General features: G+C 37.5%; 1 protein-coding gene and 3 long non-coding RNA genes across 5 annotated transcripts; all 4 read left to right on the top strand.

Moving 5' to 3' along the window:
• Positions 1-1,319: 1,319 nt before the first annotated feature.
• On the top strand, positions 1,320-3,523 carry LOC139188328 (uncharacterized). The gene is made up of 3 exons (XR_011571696.1): positions 1,320-1,465; positions 2,171-2,220; positions 3,178-3,523. It is a non-coding gene; the product is annotated as an uncharacterized lncRNA (long non-coding RNA).
• A 3,461-nt stretch (positions 3,524-6,984) lies between these two features.
• LOC103429566 (large ribosomal subunit protein uL13z) lies at positions 6,985-8,508 on the top strand. Its single transcript, XM_008367714.4, has 4 exons — positions 6,985-7,330; positions 7,424-7,540; positions 7,637-7,724; positions 8,179-8,508. The coding sequence occupies exons 1-4, from the start codon at positions 6,996-6,998 to the stop codon at positions 8,320-8,322; spliced, it is 684 nt and encodes a 227-aa protein (XP_008365936.3). The 5' UTR covers positions 6,985-6,995; the 3' UTR covers positions 8,323-8,508.
• A 2,873-nt stretch (positions 8,509-11,381) lies between these two features.
• LOC103429567 (uncharacterized) lies at positions 11,382-13,764 on the top strand. Of its 2 annotated transcripts, XR_003776801.2 has the most exons (3): positions 11,382-11,518; positions 11,609-11,746; positions 13,101-13,237. It is a non-coding gene; the product is annotated as an uncharacterized lncRNA (long non-coding RNA). The 2 variants fall into 2 exon arrangements; XR_011572508.1 differs by lacking the exons at positions 11,382-11,518; positions 11,609-11,746 and adding an exon at positions 12,490-12,718 and having other exon boundaries at positions 13,101-13,764.
• Positions 13,765-18,491: 4,727 nt separating this feature from the next.
• On the top strand, positions 18,492-19,736 carry LOC139189033 (uncharacterized). The gene is made up of 2 exons (XR_011572507.1): positions 18,492-18,766; positions 19,532-19,736. It is a non-coding gene; the product is annotated as an uncharacterized lncRNA (long non-coding RNA).
• Positions 19,737-20,700: the final 964 nt, after the last annotated feature.

Raw genomic sequence — 20,700 nt, 5'->3', positions numbered from 1 at the left:
ACTTTTTAGTGTAAAAATGTGATTTTTCGTTAAAGTGAATAGTACCGAGTGCTTTTCGTTAAAGTTCCCTATTAAAAATGGTCTAAGCCCAGGGAAGAAAATGCCGATAATATCGGCGAAATATCGCCGATATTATCGGTTTTTCGGGACGGCGATATTAAAAGTGGTATCCGCAAGCTTTTCGGCCAAATATCGCGATATTATTGATAATATCGATAATATCGCGATATTTGGAAATTATCGGCGAAATATCCATGGACGGTGGAATCGGAATCCGAGGCGACGTCGGAGAAGAACGCCGGAGACGGTGGGGCGATTCCCGGGCCGGTTTCGTCCCAAAAACCTTGCAAAAACACGAATCTTAACATCAATTTCACAAATATACATCAGATTTCACGCATGCATAAACGATTCAAGGCAGGGTGAAGTCGGAGAGATTAGGGTTTAGGGTTTCATGGAATTTCGCCTGACGAAGCGGAATACGAACGATCCTTGCTCAGCGGCGCACCTCTGACTTCGCCTGAGCCACGATCAACGACGATCTCTGTGTGTGTGTGTGTGTGTTTGGGAGAAGAGAGATCAGAGATCTCTCTTTGTATGTGGGTGTTTGGGAGAAGAGAGATCGGAGAAGGGAGAAGAGAGATCGGAGAATGGAGATGAGAGATCGAGAGATCTCTGTGTGCGTGTGTGTGTTTGGCAGAAGAGAGATCGGAGATCTCTGTGAGTCCGATCTCTGTGTGTGCGTGTGTTGGACTTGGATCCGATGTCAACCTGTGGAGCTCTCTGTGTGAGTGTGTGTGTGGGAGAAGAGAAGGGAGAAGAGAGATCGAGAAGGATGATCGAGAGAGAGAGAGAGACTGAGGAGCTCTCTGTGTGTGTGTGTGTTTGGAAGAAGAGAAGGGAGAAGAGAGAACGAGAAGGATCGAGAGAGAGATAGACTGAGGTGGTCTGCGTGCGTGCGTTGTGTGTGCGTGCGATGTGTCTTTTGACAGTGATGATGTGTGTGGGTTCCTCCTGTCAGGAGGATACAACTCACTCAATATTTTTACAATTATTTGGACAATTTCATGCAGCTTTTACAATTATCAATTGTATTCTTTTCAGACCATGAATGGTGGTCATTTGTGTGTGTGTGGGTTCCTCCTGTCAGGAGGACACATGACTCACTCCATATTCTCGACAACACGAACAATTATTTGGACAATTTTATGCAGCTTTTACCATTATCATCAGTAGTCTTTTCAAACCATGGACGGTGGTTTCATTCAAAACCGTGTGCCAATATTGTTTTAAAAGGTGGAGTTTCAGAGTTATTGTGTGAACTCGTTCAAAGTTGTCATTGTGAAAAAATTTCAAGAGGTGGAGTATCAGTATCAGAGGAGCCTTTTCGATTATTTTATTTCCCTTACCCCTTTCAAAGTCATTCCAGATCCAGAGCTTAAACACAAAGGGTTCCATATTTAAAGTAAGTTTACAAACTTATATTTATATTCTTATAATTTATACAACAACAAAAAAATTTGTGTGAACTCGTATGTAAATTTTTTAAGTAATTAATACTTGCATGTTAGTTTTTGTAAGTAATTAAGTAATGTTAACAATTGCATGTTAATTTTTTTAAGTAATTAAGTAATGTTAATACTTGCATGTTAGTTTTTGTAAGTAATTAAGTAATGTTAACAATTACATGTTAATTTTTTTTAAGTAATTAATACTTGCATGTTAGTTTTTGTAAGTAATTAAGTAATGTTAATACTTGCATGTTAGTTTTTGTAAGTAATTAAGTAATGTTAACAATTGCATGTTAATTTTTTTTAAGTAATTAATACTTGCATGTTAGTTTTTGTAAGTAATTAAGTAATGTTAACAATTACATGTTAATTTTTTTTAAGTAATTAATACTTGCATGTTAGTTTTTGTAAGTAATTAAGTAATGTTAATACTTGCATGTTAGTTTTTGTAAGTAATTAAGTAATGTTAACAATTGCATGTTAATTTTTTTTTAAGTAATTAATACTTGCATGTTAGTTTTTGTAAGTAATTAAGTATTGTTAACAATTACATGTTAATTTTTTTTAAGTAATTAAGTAATGTTGTATAATTATTCCCTAGGATAATTTTAATATGTTTAATGTTATTTATTATTTTATTTCCCTTACCATTTTCAAAGCCATTCCAGATCCATTCCAAAGCTTGAACACAAAGGGTTCCATATTTAAGGTAAGTTTACAAACTTATATTTATATTATTGTAATTTATACAACAACAAATAAATTTGTGTGGACTCGTATGTTAATTTTTTTAAGTAATTAATACTTGCATGTTAATTTTTGTAAGTAGTTAAGTAATGTTAACAATTACTTGTTAATTTTTTGTAAGTAATTAAGTAATGTTGTATAATTATTCCCTACGATAATTTTAATATGTTTAATGTTATTTATTATTTTATTAATATTAGGTTTTATTATCAAATAGGATTATTCTTCATTAATATTAGGTTTGTTTATTATCAAATTGGATTATTATTCATTAAATTAGATTATTATAAAATTAGATTATTATTCATTAAATTGGATTATTCATTAAATTGGCTTATTATCAAATTGGACTATTCATTAAAGCCCACTCAATGTAGTCTCCAAACTTGACCTTAGGCCCAAATCTCAAACATAACCACACTTGGGTTGGGTTGGGTTGAACCAAAAGGTCCAAAACTTAGGAAAAAAAAACGAATTATTCATTTTTATTCATTAATATTAGGTTTTTTTTATTATCAAATTGGATTATTCATTAAATTGAATTATTATTAAATTGGATTATTATTAAATTGGATTATTATCAAAAAGGAATATTATTCTTCACTATGTTTTATATTAGGATTATTTTCATGAAACATAATTATCATCATTTATAGTAGGATTATTTATATTAGGATTATTATCAAAAAGGAATATTATTCATCATTTATATTAGGATTATTTTTTTATCAAATTGGATTATTATTCATTAATATTAGGTTTTATTATTCCATATTAATTTTTTAATTACTTAAATTTTTACAATCATTTTCTTTACTTCATATTGTATTCTTCTGTAGAATAACTTTATTATTTAGGTTCTGTAGAATAACTTTATTATTTAATTCTTTTGTCTAATTTTCATGAAAAATAAATGTAGGTACGTTTAAGATGTCTAGTGGAGCTAGTAAACGTGATCCAGCTTGGGAACATGGCGACCCAATAGACGGAAACAAACATGGCACAATTTGCAAATATTGTGGTCGGGTAATGAAGAGTGGTGGAGTGACACGACTTAAGTACCATCTTAGTGGATTAGATCCAGCAAAAAATGTCCAACGATGCGATAATGTCCCCCCAGAAGTGAAGGCATTCATCAGCACATTATTAAAAAATAAAAAACAGCAGAAGGAAAAGATGACACAAGGAATGGAAAATATTCGAGCTGGGCTACGGGGAGAAGTCTATGGCCAAGCGGTTGACAGTGATGATGATGACGATGAGGACGAATGTGATGATGACATGGGACCTGAAGAACGACGCAGTTTGAAACAAGCATTACGTGCCTCCAAACAGTCAGCATGGGAAAGATAACACCTTCATAAAATTCCTAATAGGGGACAAGGTTCCGGGACAAGTGGTGGTGCACAAATGAGACGGGGAGGCAGTCTTAGAGAATCACAACCAACACCACCAATAGCCCCAAGTTTATATAAGTCATCCAACGCACGTCAAAAGAGTGTTTGGAGTTATTTCAAGGGAGGTAATGTGAAGGAGGGAATGGGGCGTCTAATTAGCAAGTTCTTTATCTATGAAAATGTCCCTGCTGCGAAGGCTTCATCACATCATTTCAAAAATATGGTAGTGGGATGTCAACAGGCCGGTGTTGGAGTACAACCTCCCACTCCCTATAAGATAAGAAACAAATATTTGGATATGGAGTATAAAGACATTGGCGAGTATGTTAACAAGTTGAGGTCAAAGTGGGAAACTAATGGTTGCACAATCATGTGTGACGGATGGACCGGCCCGACTAGATTATCTATCATCAACTTCATGGTATATTCCAAGGGCAAGACAATTTTTTTGAAGTCTGTTGATGCTTCAGACCATATAAAGAATTACAAGTATATTTACAAATTATTGAGGGATGTAATCATGGAGGTGGGAGAGCATAATGTTGTCCAAGTCGTGACCAACAACGGTTCTGCATTTGTCAAAGCTGGAAAAAAGTTAATGAAGCATCATAATGTGTTTTGGACATCATGTGCAGCACATTGTATTGATCTTATGTTTGAGGCAATGGGGAAGAGAGAGAATGTTGCTACTGTGGTCAAAAGAGCTAGAACGATCACTAATTATATTTACAATCACGGTTGGTTGTTGGCAAAGATGCGTGAATTTTGCAGAGGAGAAATTATTCGTCCAGCTACCACTCGATTCGCCACCAACTATATTGCATTAAACAGCCTACTCAAGAAGAAAGCAGGGTTGAAGCAACTATTCACTAGTGACGATTGGGCCAACCACAATTTCAGCCGCTCAAATACAGGTCGTATGGTGGAAAGTATAGTGCTTGATCATGCTTTTTGGAGTCAAACAGAACATGTGTGTCAAGTGTTTGAACCTCTTTACAAAGTTTTACGGATCGTTGACACAGAAGTGTATCCTACTATGGGGGCTGTATATGAGTTGATGCGTGTAGTGAAGGATGAATTGGAAAGAAAACATGGTGCAAGGTGGGTCGTAAAAATAATTGAAGACCGATGGTATAAAACATTATACCACGATTTGCATGCAGCAGGTATAAATTATGTCATAATTTGCAATTCATTTCTTTAGTTGCATAAATATTATTTATCTTATTAGAGTATGTGTTTCTTTGAACAGCATATTATTTGAATCCCCGATACCAGTACAGACCCGGTGTTGGAGATGATGGTAACCTTATACGTGCTGTACATAATGTATACTCTAAATTAGACCCTGCATCACCAGCAGTTGGCCAATTTGGAAATGAGGTACACAATTACTTAAATTATAATAATTACTTTATTGGATTAAACTAACACAATTTATTGTATTCAGCTAACATGGTTTAAAGATGCAAGAAGAACATTTGGAGAACCAACATCAGTTGCTGCTCGAACAAATATGTCTCCTAGTGAGTATAAACATATTTCACTATAAGTTTATAATAGAATTTGTTGGAGTTATTAGGCTTATCAACATTATTTTTCATTGTAGCTGAATGGTGGATCATGTATGGGACCGATGCACCAACTGTGAGAAAGTTAGCAATAAAAGTATTATCACAAACAGCTTCCTCATCTGCTTGTGAAAGAAATTGGAGCACATTTGCACTCATCCACACAAAGCAAAGAAATAAGTTGGCTCATAGTAGCTTGGAAAAATTAGTTTATTGCTACTACAACATGAAGCTTCAAATTCGAGATAAGGAAGCAGAAATCGATCATGTCGACCGTGGTGACCCACTAGACGTGTTTGATATTGTTGGTGAAGATGATGATACGGAGGGTAACCAACTTTTTCAATGGATTAGACCTCTTCATTTAGATGATGATGAAGGCAACCCAGCTCCCAGAGTTGCTGAAGAAGCACGTAATGAAGGGATAAATGTAGAAAGAGTATTAGAGGAGGAGGTGGGATCTAGCAGCGCTGACTCTTTCGAAGAACTTTTGCACCCAACACCAAGCAACACTGGAATTCCACCTTTTTCCAATCCTACACAACCACAACATCGTGCTGATACTAATGATAGCTCTAGTACAAGATCAGGAGACTCACCTACCACCGGAGGTGGGAATGATGAAGGACATAGTGGAGCTGGAGGTAGTGGAGCTGGAGGTAGTGGTGGTGGATATGGAAACTATTATGGACCACCACCTCCCGGATATATGAGCCCCTTCACTGGTGAGGCAAACTTCACGCATGCAACCCAGGATGATGACCATGGCAGTAGGCGGGCAGGACCAGGAATTGGTGCCATAGGGAAGGACTATACTCGCAGAGAAAGAGGCAAAGGGATTTTGTCAAGTCAAGAAGATGACTCGTTATCTAGAACTTCAGACTCTGTTGGATTGGGAAGTACTAACTATGGTTTTACTCATAACCAACCATTTCCCTACCCTTCATATCCCATTCCTGTTGGGATGGAATCGAGCGACTCATGGAATCAATCCCAGCCTCAATCTTCAAATGATTTTTCTTATGGACAACCTCAACCAATCTCGGATCCATATGGGTGGCATATTAACAATTACATGCAAAACTATTTTGGGGATTTATCATTTGATAACTACTCTTCACAATACACTCATTCTACACATAGAGATGATGAAGATAGTAACAAATTTGAACCTCATAGGAACTCTATGTGGTACTAAAGTGTAAAATATTGTACTAATTCATTATATATAAATGATTATGGTGTGTTTAGACTTCTTTCATTAATTACTACATATTTTCTACACTCATAATGTTTGTCAGATCGCTATATAATCAACTTGATAATGTTAAATCCATCATGCAATGCATTTCCTTCCAATTTTTTGTGATAAACTAATAGATAATTGACTAAATAAACATCCTACAAAGTTTCAATAAAAATTTCCAAGTTTTTCTTATAATTTCCGTGGTTTCCATGTAATTTTTATCGATATCGATATTTTACCGATATTTCCATCGATATTTCCGTGTTTTCGAACTACCGATATTTCCGATATCACCGATATTTTCTTCCTTGTCTAAGCCCAATAGTCGGCCCCAAAACGAATACAGGCAGGGATATGATATCCACACATCCCATTTTACTTCTTACATATTTTTTTAATTTTGAACCGTCGGATTGGATGAATTGAAGAAGATCAACGGACAAAAATTAACAAGTGTGTGAAAAGTAATTTGAGGTGTGTGGATAGCACACCTACATGCACGCGGTTGACAAAAACCCTAGCTATGAATTTTCCCTTTTATATACTCGCACAGAGTGAGGGTGAGAGAGAATCAGAGGGCGAGAAAATGGTGTCCGGCTCAGGAATCTGCGCGAAGCGAGTGGTGGTGGACGGGCGCCACCACATGCTCGGTCGTCTGGCGGCTGTTGTGGCCAAGGACCTTCTGAACGGCCAGCCGATCGCCGTCGTGCGCGCCGAGCAGATCGCCATATCGGGCGGTCTGGTGAGGCAGAAGATGAAGTACATGAGGTTCCTCAGGAAGCGCATGAACACCCAGCCCTCTCACGGCCCCATCCACTACCGCTCTCCCGCCAAAATCTTCTGGCGCACTGTCCGAGGGTAACGTCGTAATTCCACTATTCCCACCTCTGTATCTCCGCTCCTCGACTCCAAACTCACCATTTGAATGGCGACTGGTTTGTGTTTTTGCAGGATGATCCCGCACAAGACTAAGCGCGGAGCTGAGGCTCTGGCGAGGCTGAAGGTTTACGAGGGCATCCCGCAGCCGTATGACAAGACGAAGAGGATGGTGGTTCCTGATGCTCTCAAGTGAGTATGGTGTTGGTGTGACATTATGTTTTTGTTGTGCAAGTGTTTGATGAATTGCTTCGCTGAATTGGGGTTTGTGATCAATTGTGAAATTAGGGTGTTGAGGCTTCAGAAGGGCCACAAATACTGCTTGTTGGGTCAGCTTTCATCTGAGGTCGGATGGAACCATTATGACACAATCAAGGTAAGATGAAATTCAACTCAAAAGGTTTATGCTTTTACGATTCTGGTTGAATGTGGTCGTAATTAGATAGCCATTCCCTTTTATTTGTTGGATGTTATTTGAATGTAGTTTGCATTTTTTTTACTGTAATTTGAATGTAGTTTGTAGTTAGCCGCAGCAGAGTTTGTTGCCTTAGGGAGTTATCTCCACCCTTGCATTTTTCGGTCATTTCACTTGTCGGTTTTATGATCTTTTATGTATATATTCATCCATGAATCTGGTTTTCATGATCATATGTTTATAAACTTTCTTGAGATGTGCTGGAATTCCGAAACTTCCCTTAAGCTTGACAATTGGTTGACGTATTTTCCAGCCATGATATAAAGTTCTTGGTTTTAGTACGAACGCAATGTTAAGTTTGTTGGTAAAGTTACATGCCGAATATTCTGAATTTATTTTTATTTTCCGTTCACAGGAGCTGGAGAACAAGAGAAAAGAGAGGGCTCAGTTGGCATATGAGAGGAAGAAGCAGCTAACCAAACTTAGGTTGAAGGCTGAAAAATCTGCAGAGGAGAAGATTGGTTCCCAGCTTGAACTCCTTTCTTCGGTGACATATTAAAAGTTTAGGGCTGTGGAGTGGTGTCGTCTGTCTTTTTTTCCCTCCCAGTCATACATTTTTTTGTTCAGGATTACATTTCAGTGAAGTTGTAGGGATTACATCTTAGTGAACTTCTTGTCAAGGCATCTCGTTTTGAGGAATTGAATCCTTTATTTGATAGTTTTCAATGAGGAACTTGTTGAGTAATGCTATTCTTACCACAATTTTATACCATATTTCTTTACTATCTTAGATGACAGATGAGTTAGACAAGTTACATCATTTAATTTAAATTTTTTTATTAATTAAAACACTTAAATAATCTTAGGTGGCAGAAGTAGACCTCTCGTATACCACAATCATTATTTAATTAACAATCTTTTTATTAATTATTCATTAACATTTTAAAATTAAATGCTAATTAATTTAGATGATGTGGCTGTTCACATCAGATGCCATCTAATGTGGTATACAATTATGGTACAAAAATATGTTATGAATAACATTATTGGAACTTGTTTACTTGTTTTGAATCATATGGTTCTAGTTTGCTTTATGATGGGTTGAAGTCTTGGCTTCTTTGTTGGCGGCACTAAGGTACCGTTTGGTACGTAGGACGGGACGGAACGCAGTGGGACGAGACGTTTCATCTTACATTTGATGTGCCAATTTGACCGGAACGCATCGTCCCGTGGAACGAATTTTAGCCATTTTTTGGTTCCACCTTACCCCCTGGAACAACTTGTTCCAGCCCACAAGACACAAATTTATAATTTTTTGGACAACAATACCCCTTCTTTGTTTCATTAATTCCACTGTCTACGCTCCCTCTCTCTCCCGTAGCCTTTCTCTCTTCTACCCTCCCTCTCTCTTGTAGCCTCATCTTTCTCCACCACAAACCCAGCAATCCAACTATGGCTAACCCAAACCTAAACTCAACTTCTTCTCGTTGTCTTCCTCCCTGCTAGTCCCACGACGAGATCGTCACCAGCGATGCCCAAGACTCATATAGCAAAAATGAGACCAAGGCTGTTGTTGACGATGTCGAAGCTCCTCCATTGCTGCAGGTTTAGTCCCTCCGCGCTCCACCTTCTTCTCCCAACGCTGCAGAAATTGATTGAAATGAATTTGCAGATGCGACAAAGCCTCTGTAAATTAAAAAAAAAAAAAAAACCAATTTGGGATTTTTATGTGTTTGGTTTTATTTATTTTTTGTTTTTTAAACATCAACAGAATCTTAACTATCATTGCACTCGAAGAAAATTTAAGTCATTTTGGGTGAGGCATGCCTACCCAATCCTAGAGGAGTTCAATTAAACACCAAAACCTCAGGTATGTCATACTTAAATTCAAAGCCAAAACGCGGAGGATGGCAAGCTCTGACTTGAGATCCTTGAGCTGGGCCAAAAGGTCAAGCTTTGTCTTGTGCCTCAACTCATGTACCTTGATTCTCGCCATTGCTGCTGCGGGTGTGCGAGCTCTGCAACGACGACTTTCTCTTTAGCTTGACGGGAAAATGAAACCCTAAACTATTGTTTTGAAGAGAAAGAAATTAAGAGAAGAGAAATATGGGTTTGAATTGAAGAGAAAGAAAATGAAATGAAGAGAAAGTATGGGTTTGATTTACTGAGTTTGATTTTTACTGGGATCAATATGGGCATGTTCTTGAAACATATGGAAGAAGAGAAAGTAGAGAGACAGGGGTGATAGAGAGTCAAATAAAATGGGTAAGTTAGTCATTTAATCTCGTTCCGTCCCGTTCCATCTTGTGCGTACCAAATATAACACGAAATCTTTGTTTCGTCCCTTCCCATTCATCTCGTTCTGTCCTGTCTGCGTACCAAACGGTACCTAAGTGCTGCTAAAAGCCAGGGCGGCTTTCATTGTGTTATGCCTAGCTGTGGTTGGCTTCACGTTTTGGCTTGATGTCTCCACCCTATAGGAAAACCATAAACCTTTTTTTGAACCGAATCTCCATTCGTCTATGCCATATCAAGTGTAACACAGAGAGCTTGGCAAGAAGTGTTTAAAGTTGTTGATGCACAAAATTGGCGAGACTTTGTAACAACATAAAATGTCAAGTTTGTCGGCGATACTTTGGAACAACGTAAAATGTCAAGTTTGTGACCTTCGCCCAGTTGCTCCGGTCACCTAGTGAGGATAATATGTAAAGAGATAGAGATAGGAAAGTAAACACAAGATATACATGGTTCACCCTAAGTTTGGCTATGTCTATAGAGTATAGGAGTTCTCATTAATAATCAAGGGTTTACACAAATACATAAGTTTAAGCATAATCACCGTTAGTGGGTTATAATGACTAGTTTAAGTATAATAATGACATTCCTCCCTTAATTGTAGTAGAATGGTCTTCTTTTTTAGTTAAAGAGAGTCTTCGGCTTTCGTCCACGGTCGATGTGGGACTCTAGAAGTCTTATTCTGATGTTGACACATGTCGTGATGTGATTGGCATCCTGAGTGGAAGGAAACTCAAGTGCTTCGACAAGGGTGCCTCATCATGAATCCCTCAGTGGGTATTTGAATGTATAAAGTTGACCAGTACTTGGTAGTTTCAGGATTGGTCAAGTATAGTACAAACAAAAGTAAACCTCCAACTTCAATGATGGTATAAGGCTTGGAACTAAATATTCTTTGACCCCCTTTGACAATTTTAGAAGAAAGAGAGTGAAAGAAATAGAGGACAAAAAATAAAGAGAGAAAGGAGTGGGAAGACAAGAAGACGAGGAATACGGAGATTAAAAAAAAAAGCGGAGTGGGAGGAAAGGAAAAGATGATGAAAAAGAAAGAAGAAGATAGCTAGTTACTGAAAGGAGGAACCGAGTAGCAAGTAGTTATTAGCAAATTGTATATATTTCATTCAAGTCGAGTAGATAATAGAGAGGGAATGACTGAGTAAATCATATGATAGTGTCTAGGGGTGGGCAAACAGGTCTAGGATCCATGGGGCGAGACGGGTACAATCGGTTAGAGATGGGTATGGGGTGGGGCGGGGTAGTTCCAAAACTTTAGTATCACAGGGCCCCAGACCAACCCATTTTTAACATACCAAAACAACACATCTGAGCTATTCGGAGCTCCAGTGTCCACCATTTCTCTCAATTTTCTATAACTCTCTCTGTCCTTCAAACTTTCTCACATGCCATGGAATCTCTCTGCTCATTACCCTCAAATTTCTCTTGGACTCGACGCCCCAAAGGTTATTTTAGTCTCATCCTTCTTCGATTTTTTTCTTCCAATGTTTAGATTTTGAAGGACAATGTCTCATGCAAGTTGTTCTATGTGTAAGGGATCTTGCAATCAAAGGGTATAAATCCATATCCCTTGATTGATTTTGAAAAGGAACTGGAGACAGAAGGGAAATCAGACCAGCAACAATCAGAACTGTGCAGCAGTACCCATTGATTTTGAGTCTAAAATAGAAAAGGTATAAACCTAGATCCCTTCTTGATTTTGAATCAATATGCCATGATTTTGTGTGTGAATCACTTTAGTCTCTAGAAATTTGTTGTCTATCTAATCAATGATGCCATGCTTTTGAGTCCTTGTTCTGTTTATTGAAGAAGAAAATTGGTCCATAACTCTACAGATTTATTGATATGCCTCGCAAGAGCGGTGAGGTTCATCATGGTGGTGTGCCTCATTTCTTCAGTGCAGTGAAGCAGAGAAAGGGAGGTCGAGAAAGTTCAGAGTATTGCCTTGTTTATGTGTTTCTAAATAATCTATTAGAAAAAAAAAAGTAATTGGACCCGTGGACCAGGCTTGAATCGGCCCGTTTTAAACCGGTTGGGTTAGGTCTGGTTCTAAAACTCAAATTCTCTGTACCCGCTTCGGCTCGTTCCGTTGTGGTTTAAAATAGGTCCGGTCCCTTCAAATTTGGGCCCGACCCGGCCCGTGCCCACTCCTAATAGCGTCTAAGTAAATCCCATCAATGGCCTAGATATACTTGCCAAATAGGTTTGGAGGAAAAGAAAAATAGATAAACATATTGATGAAACCGGTGGGAAATGATTTCGGCACTTTCCTTTTTCTCTTTGCACTTTTTTCTTCTTCTAACCTTTAGATTAAATAAATAAATAAAGAATTAAGACCAAAACAAAGGGACGGGTGAAAAGCAAAAAACAAGAGTGAAAAAACCATTTCCTGAAACCGAATCCGCACACAGATTTAGGTCCATGGTTTATTTTCAAAATCATTGTTCTAGATCCTTCCAATTCATATTTTAAAGAGACCCAAGATTGAGTTTGTTTGTGTACTACTACAAACAAGTCAGATCTTGGGGCAAAGTTTTCGCCGAGAAAAAGATAATGGATTGAGAGGCAGATGAAGTGGAAGATGGTTCTAGCTTTCCATTGCCTTATGTGAAATCTTCAAATATCGAATCGATGATTTACTAGAGGTAGATATTAAATAACTATAATGACATTGTCACTCTTTCCTCTTATTTTTTAAATTTTATAGATTCATATTTTAATCACGTGTAGTGTAATGATCTCATTGGTTTGTATTTTATTTTCTACAATTGCTTCATGAGGGAGAAATGAAGGAAAATGTATGAATTAAAATTTTTGGACTTGTATGATTTTCATTTTGTTTTCATTTTTGTGTTAGAATTAGTGGGAAAATACAAGAGAAAAATGAGGGGTTTTAGAAGAGTGGTGGAGGAGATGTAGAATAAAAGCTTGAAAGTCTGGCAATAAAGAAAAAACTAGTTGAAACATAAACACAATTTAGACTTGCAAGGACTGATATGCTTTTCAATTTATGGCTATATATTGTAGTCCTTCTGTCCGGAGACCGAACAAGAGTTTTCTACCTATGAAGACCTGATGCGGCATCCTCACTATGCTAGAGGCTTTGAGCTCCTATCTTCTCTATTTTAGTCTATAGATGTTCTTTCTATTAATTTTTCATTTACCTGATATATAATTAAACTGCATTTACCTTCGTGTTCAGGATTTCAAAAGCACCATGCCGAAGAAAGTAGCAAGCTCTAAAGCTGGTCACGGGGTAAAGTCAAAATTTGGATCCTCTTGCCCAAAACGAAGGTGAAGGACACTCTAAGCTTCCAGTAAAAAGGTTGAATAACCTTGACATGAGTCTTGAGTTGTATATTGCTAGGAGTTCCAATTTTTGTATACCTTTCGGTTGTGTTTTTTGGTTAATATGAACTTGGGATACGTCCACATTGTCTTGGGATCTAATCTACCATCATTTTGTGGTGGTTAAAACCTTGAAATCTTTGTTATTTAGTACTATGTTCTAGTGATTTTCTTTTCACTTGTAAGCGGAAGATCTTAGGTTCGAATATTGTGAACAGTGAGTTCGATACCAATTTTTATTCCTCCAACCTGTTAGTGTAAATATATCTTTGTATCAGAAAAAAAAAAAAAACTTGAAATCCTTTAATATATAGTAGTGGTCTTTCCTTTCTTTTGTGTTTTATACTTGGTTTGCTATCCATTTCTGATGCATGACAGCATGAGTAGAGTTTGGTTTGAGGATTATACTTGTCCCGAAGAACTGTTTGTGAAGTTGACATTTGAACACCTAAATTAGTTAGGACTGAGATCTACCTACATCGGATGCGTCATTGAGATGTATTCAAAATCTACAACACTTGTGATATTGCATTATTGTTTTGGATACCGCCATAAATGACGTACCCATGTAGCGTAGGTAAGTCCTCATGGGTCATGATACAATAAGGAAGAAATTGAAATGTTAAACAAAAATATGAATAAACTAACAAGTAAACAACATTATGATTCATGAGAAATAATACTTAGAATCAAACTACCCCAATGCATAGGTATGATAGATTTTCGTGGCTCTAAGATTGGTTGCTTACACTAGTACAAAAATATACTTGCGCAATGGAACCTTGCATGACGGAGCAAAATACGTTGTGTAAGGACATTTTGTGCAACGTTGATAACTAAACGTCACGCAAGGACATTTTATGCAACGGGACTTTGGGCAACGAAGACTACCATCGCGCAAAACAGTTTAGTGTAGCGAAGGTGTACCTTCATCGCGCAATGTTGGGAAAAAATTGGTAAAAGTCTTGGTTTGGCGCTAAAAGCTTGCGCGACGCATAGACGGCGTCACACAAACAACTTTTGCAAGACGTTTTATTTCACCGTCGCGCAAAGACTATTTGCGCAACGCGGTATATCTGTCGCGCAAGTTTTTGACGCCAAACCAAGCCTTCAATCGTTTTTTCCCAACATTGCACCATAAAGGTACACCTTCGTTGCCCTAAACTGTTTTGCGTGACGACAGTCTTCATCAGTGTTCTAAAAATCAGTCTAGGCGGCCGCCTAGGTGCTGGGCGGCGGTGCTCCTACCCGATTTAGACTAAAACGTTCAATTAGGTGGGGAGGACATAGTCGGCTGCCTAGGCGCTTGAGGCGGGCTAGGCGGCAGTGTAGGTGGTTTGAATCTCGCTGCAAATCTCAAACTTGCTGCAATTTTCACAAAGGATCTATAACTTCCGATCTCTTACGTAGCAGCAGAGCCTCGGAAAATTTATGTTGCTCGTCTCTATGAAGATGAGGGAAGAGAGAGTGTGAAGAGAGAAAGAGAGAGACTAATGGTGAATTTTTGCAGCTCGTCTTTGTGAAGATGAGGGAAGAATAAATGCTGCTAGCGAATTTTTGCAGTCGTCTGTGAAGATGAGAGAAGAGACAGTGCAAAGAGAGAGACTTAAACATTTCAATATGTTGTGGTGCAAGTTGCGAACTGGTTTTAATTATGAAACCATGGACTCTGATGGTTTTAATAATGAAAACCACCCAAGGTGGACAGGTGATGTGAAAGAGCAGATGTGAGGTGATTGGTTTGATGATTTTAATAATGAAAACCACCCACTATGTGGGCTTTTTATATTTTTAAAAGTTTGGTATATATATTGTGTGTGTGTGTGTATATATATATAAATCTTATATAAATTATAAATTATTTAGATAATTTTTTTCCTAGGCAAGCATATCATATATGTACATAAAACATTCACATATGTATGTTCTTCTATAAGAAATGACATATTAGTCAATAATTATTTACATTTGATATAGTAAATTTAATTAATTCATAAAATATATAAGAAATTTACCTAAATCCGCCTAGACCCCGCCTATCCACCTAGATGCTAGTCTGCCGCCTGACTAGCACCTAGCGTTTTTTAGAACCTTGGTCTTCATCACGCAAAGTCAACGACTTTTTCCATATCACTAAAGAAGTTTGGGAGGTAGAAATTGCAAACCCAGTTGCAGCAACTACCTCCCTCCCCATCTCTCTTCAAAACCTTCTCCAATCCCCCCTCCCTTGCTCTTAAATTCATCATACAAATATTTCATCTCTCTTCTCCTCCATTTCCTTTCCCTTCCTCAATCTATCCCTATCCGGTAAGCAATTTGATTTTGTATATGTAACTTTGAATTGAGAATTCAAACTAAAGCAACTAAATTTGTTTTGTACATAATTTTTGTATATGAATATCATTGAAGAAGAAATCTGAATGTATTTTTTTCAAATTGTATATGGGATTTTTGTACATGATTTTTGTATATGTACCTTTGCCTGTGTGCTATGCCCTTTTTTAGTCATGGTGGAGTTTTTTGGGATTGAATTTTTAATTAATCTTGATTAATTTTACTTATTAAAAGGAGTGAGACTGTAAGATTTCACATTGCAATAGAAACACATCACGAAACGTACTATGGTGTAAGTGGAAAAAATAATTGAGATGTGGTTTCTTCATATTTTGATAATTCTACATGTCACGAAAAGAATCATCTCAAATTTTACTAATGGTTTAAATCCCAGTTCTGGTAAACTAGATATTAGTTTCTATATGACGTTCAAATAACTTGAGTTTGTATACCAACCCCTATCAACCCCTGATATTGTTTTCATACATCCAAAAAATAAAGTGTTATCTGTTAATGATTTCACCACTATAAGGCAGATTATTAGCTTTGACCTGGTAGTTTGTGATTAGAGTAAATTGTAGCAATGGTCCTTCAATTTTAATCAAATTGGAGCAATGGTCTCTCAACTAAAAATTCATTACCATTGGTCCCTCAACTTATCAACATGTGTAGCTATAGTCATTTTCATCAATTTCGTCAAAATTTTGTCAAAATAAGTTATGTTGGAATAACCATATATGTAAGGGAACTTTAACGAAAAGCTCCCGATACTGTTCACTTTAACGAAAAGCTCCCGACACTGTTCACTTTAACGAAAAACCACATTTTTACACTAAAAAGTTAATCCTGGTACTATTCACTTTACCCTTTATTTTGTCCTCATCATTAAAACTCAAAGTTTTCAATCTCTTTTAATTAGTTTTCCTTATATATAATTAGAGTCCCTCAACTCATCAAAGTGTGTAATTATGATCCTTTTCGTCAACTACGTACGTCAAAAAATTTGTCAAAACGAGTTATGTTGGAAGAACCATTGCTACAACTGGGTTAAAGTTAAGGGACCATTTCTCCAGTTGAATTAAAGTTGAGGGACCAATGGTAATGGATTTTTAGTTGAGAGACCATAGCTGCACGTTTTGATGAGTTGAGGGACCGATGGTAATGGATATTTAGTTGAGGGACCATTGCTCCAATTGAGTTAAAGTTAAGGGACCATAGCTACAATTTACTCTTGTGGTTATGTACATGGGTATAACCTTGATTTCTATTTTCAGCTTCCTAATTACTGAATATTTCCATCACGTATGAACACAATTTTTGAGCAACTAACTTCAGATTCCTTACACTTGTTATTGTGTACCTTTGCCTACGTCCTATGCCCTTTTTTGGGTCATGGTGGAGTTTTTTGGGATTGAATTTTAAATTAATCTTTATTAGTTTTATTTATTTTATTTAGTTTCAGTAATTATTGTGATTTAATTTATTTGTATGCACATATTTTTGTACATCACGTACAAAATTGTTTTGTGTTGTGCGAAGTTAATACTACTTGACTTTGTACAGTTTTTTTTAAGAAAAACTTAGTTTCCCGTTTGAGAATTAGTTGGATTTCGTGCATATGTGAAAACATGACTACGGTCCAATTAATTCTTGAATTGTCCCATTTTTTGGACAGTTTGGGAATGCATAGTTACATGTTCTAGTTTGCGGTTCACGGATTAGGTTTCGGTAGTGGAAATTTTGGTAACATTTCCTGATGTTCTTTGAGTACAAGATGGATATTATGTATCTACGGTGTGCACTTGAAGAACTGTAAGGAGATGCTGTTACAACCACCCCCAAATATTTGTATTATTTGTTATTTTACCCTAAACTGCCATGTGGCAGCCATCTAACTCACCCATCTTTTCTCTCTTTCTGTCCCCCCCCCCCCCGAGACCTCTCTCTTCTTCATCTCTCTCCCGTAGCTCTCTCTCTCAGCTCTCCTGTATATCTTTCTCTCTCTCAACCTCTCGCCTCACTCTCTTCCTCTGGACACTAGGACCGTGTCACCACCAAGGGAGGCTCATATCGAGCCCATGATCTCCTCCCTGTGAGTTCGATGGCACGGGAGCAAAAGCTCCGACGAACTCCTCTTTTTCCGTTGGGTAAGTCACGAATCTCTCATTCTCTCTCTTAGCGTGATGCTTGGTTGTGTTTTATAAGTTAGATCATTCCCTTTTTATGTAGGTTATACCTTGGAATGGAGTTGGGTTGAGCACACCCATTTTTCCAGCGAACCCGTGAGCTTCGAGGGGATTTCCAGTCACCTCCGACCATGTTACGGTTATTTGAAGGTAGCAATCTCTTCCTCTCCTTTTTTTCTTCATGTTCGTACTTAGATCGGAGTCTAGAACCTCCGTTTTCAGGTGACCGGAGCTGTAGCAGCTCCGGCCTTCTTCTTCCTTGGCAAACCATGCCTCTCAGGCCGTTTAGAACCACCCTCAGGCTTTAGCATTTTTGGGCCAACCCAGTACCCTAGCCCGCATGATTTTTATTTTTAGTTATGTTGTTTTAAAACCCCAAAAGGCCACGGGCCTTATTCTGAAAGGCCTTGGGCCGGTTCTTGTTAAAGAGCTTAAAGCCCTGCCCTTTTGTGAGGCCTTTGTGTGAGTGTGTGTGTGTGTGTTTAGGGTGTGTGTGTGTGCATTTAGTGCATGTGTGCGTGTGTGTATATGCATGCATGTGCATGCTGTGCTTGTGTGTGTGTGTTTGTGGTGTGTGTGTGTGTTTGGGCTTAAGCCTAAACCCCATTTCTTTACCCTAAAGCCTTTTTACCATAAAACCTTAGAATTCTAAAACCTATTAGGGCCTTACCCATCCAAACCCAAATCCCTTAATTTATTTAGTTCAAACCCAAATCTTTTAGAAAAATCCTTTTATTTGTTTATTACATTTTTGTGCCTAGGTAAAGTTGTTAGTGGAGAAATCCTTAATCCTTTTCCGCTCGACTCTTCTGCTAAGGAATATTTGTGAGTGGACCCATTCTAAAATTACATGATTTTATAAATTAATTGCATAAATGATTAGCATACCTACAAATTTATGATTCGATTTATGTTAAGCCTGTTTACTGAATTTATTGATTTCGTCTCGTGTTTTTGGTGAGGAATTAAATGTTAGCCTATTTTGAGCTATATTTGAATATATCGTATTTTCTATAAAAACCATGAATTGGTAGACTATCTAATAGATGATGATAGAATGCTAGAACATGTTTTAGAAACCCTTCTTTATAGTATAGACGATGGATGACTTTATACTATGAAGTGGTTATTTATGAGAGGCGTAACTATTTGTGCGTACCTAGAGGATACTATGCCGCCTGGGGCGAGGATCTGGTGTTGGCATTTAGGCCGGGAGAAATAATCCCTAGCTACGGGCTGAGGGACATGGAGCAGGCATTGGGCCGGGAGTTGGTAATCTCTGGCTACGAGCACAGAGACCACAGAGCAGGTATTAGGCCGGGAGTTATATTTATTCAGTGATCTTTCTAACAACACACCGCGCTTACGAGACGATCTACGATGCGTTTATTTTTTTGATTTCCACGATGTTTTTCTGTGATATGACTTTTGGAGATATTTTTGGCATGCTAGGATTTTATTAAATCCATCACTTATTATGCTAGTAGTTTTCATTATATAAATTGTGGGGGTTAGTACTTTGATAACTGTTTTATTATTATTGTATATATGAACTTGGTCCACTCACCTTTGTTTTGCGCCCCCATTTAGGTCATAGAAACGAGGACTACAAGACGGCATACGAGGCATTCCCCTACTAGTAGCAATCTATCACTCACTTGTGTGATATCTTGTAATGATCTTTCCTTTTTGTAAATCTTGTTTTAGATTGTGTCTTGTGCACCCTAGACATTTCCTTGAACTTTGTTTATTACTCTTAAATTCTTATGTTTATTCATTAATATTTTTCTCCTAATCATTACTCTTGTAATCTATTATTGGCTTTCGTCATCCTCGGGTGTCAGCCAGCACGTGTCTATCCTGATATTCGGGGAATATCAGGGTCGGAGCGTGTCAGATGCTGTCGAAATTTGCCCACGTCGAAATTTAATCCATTGGAATCGTAAACTAAGACTTATAACTGTGCATTCCTGAATGAGATAGGGCCCTTACCAAATGAATAAGGTGACAAGACAATAGTTAAAGTTGTTGTAATTCTTGTATTTTTATTGGGATTACAGACAAAATGGACAGACAGTGGATACAGAATTAGAATAGATGTGTTGTGAAGTACTTGCAAGGAATAGATGAGTTAATTGAATTTGCAACTAGACACAACCTAGGTTCAACTCATATTCGGTGTCAGTGTAGGAGGTGTAACAACTCAATGAGGGAGACATCCGAAAATGTTCGATTTCATTTAGTAAGAAATGGGATGATGGAAACCTATACTACTTGGAATCATTATGGAGAATGATTAGACCAAGCTTGGTCTTCATAAGTGACACGAGTGGAGACCGTTGAATCTAATGTGGATCCTAATGAACAAGTTATGGATATTTTAAATGACGTTTATCCATACGCCTCGACCAACACTAATTAGGAAAGGGGAGATGACGTACATCCAACCACGGACAGCGAGGCATTCAAAAACTATGAAAAACTATTGAAAAATGTCAAGTAAGAATTATATCTGGGTTGCAAGAACTTTTTAGTGCTCACGACAATTGTGGAGTTAATGCATGGCAAGATCAAGTTTCGTATGTCAAACAAGTGTTTTGATTACCTTTTGGGAGTTATCAAGATGATGCTTCCAAAGGACAATTGTTTACCTGAAGATCATAAAAGTGCCTAAAAAGTGTTGAAGGGTCTTAGATTAGGGTATGAAAAAATTCATGCATGTGTAAATAATTGTATATTGTTTTATAAGGAGAACAAAT

Source organism: Malus domestica, chromosome 10 (genome assembly GCF_042453785.1).
Source record: "Malus domestica chromosome 10, GDT2T_hap1".
Taxonomy (NCBI): Eukaryota; Viridiplantae; Streptophyta; class Magnoliopsida; order Rosales; family Rosaceae; genus Malus; species Malus domestica.
Note: the sequence above shows the minus strand (reverse complement) of the source record. Positions and strands in the feature narration are given on the sequence as shown.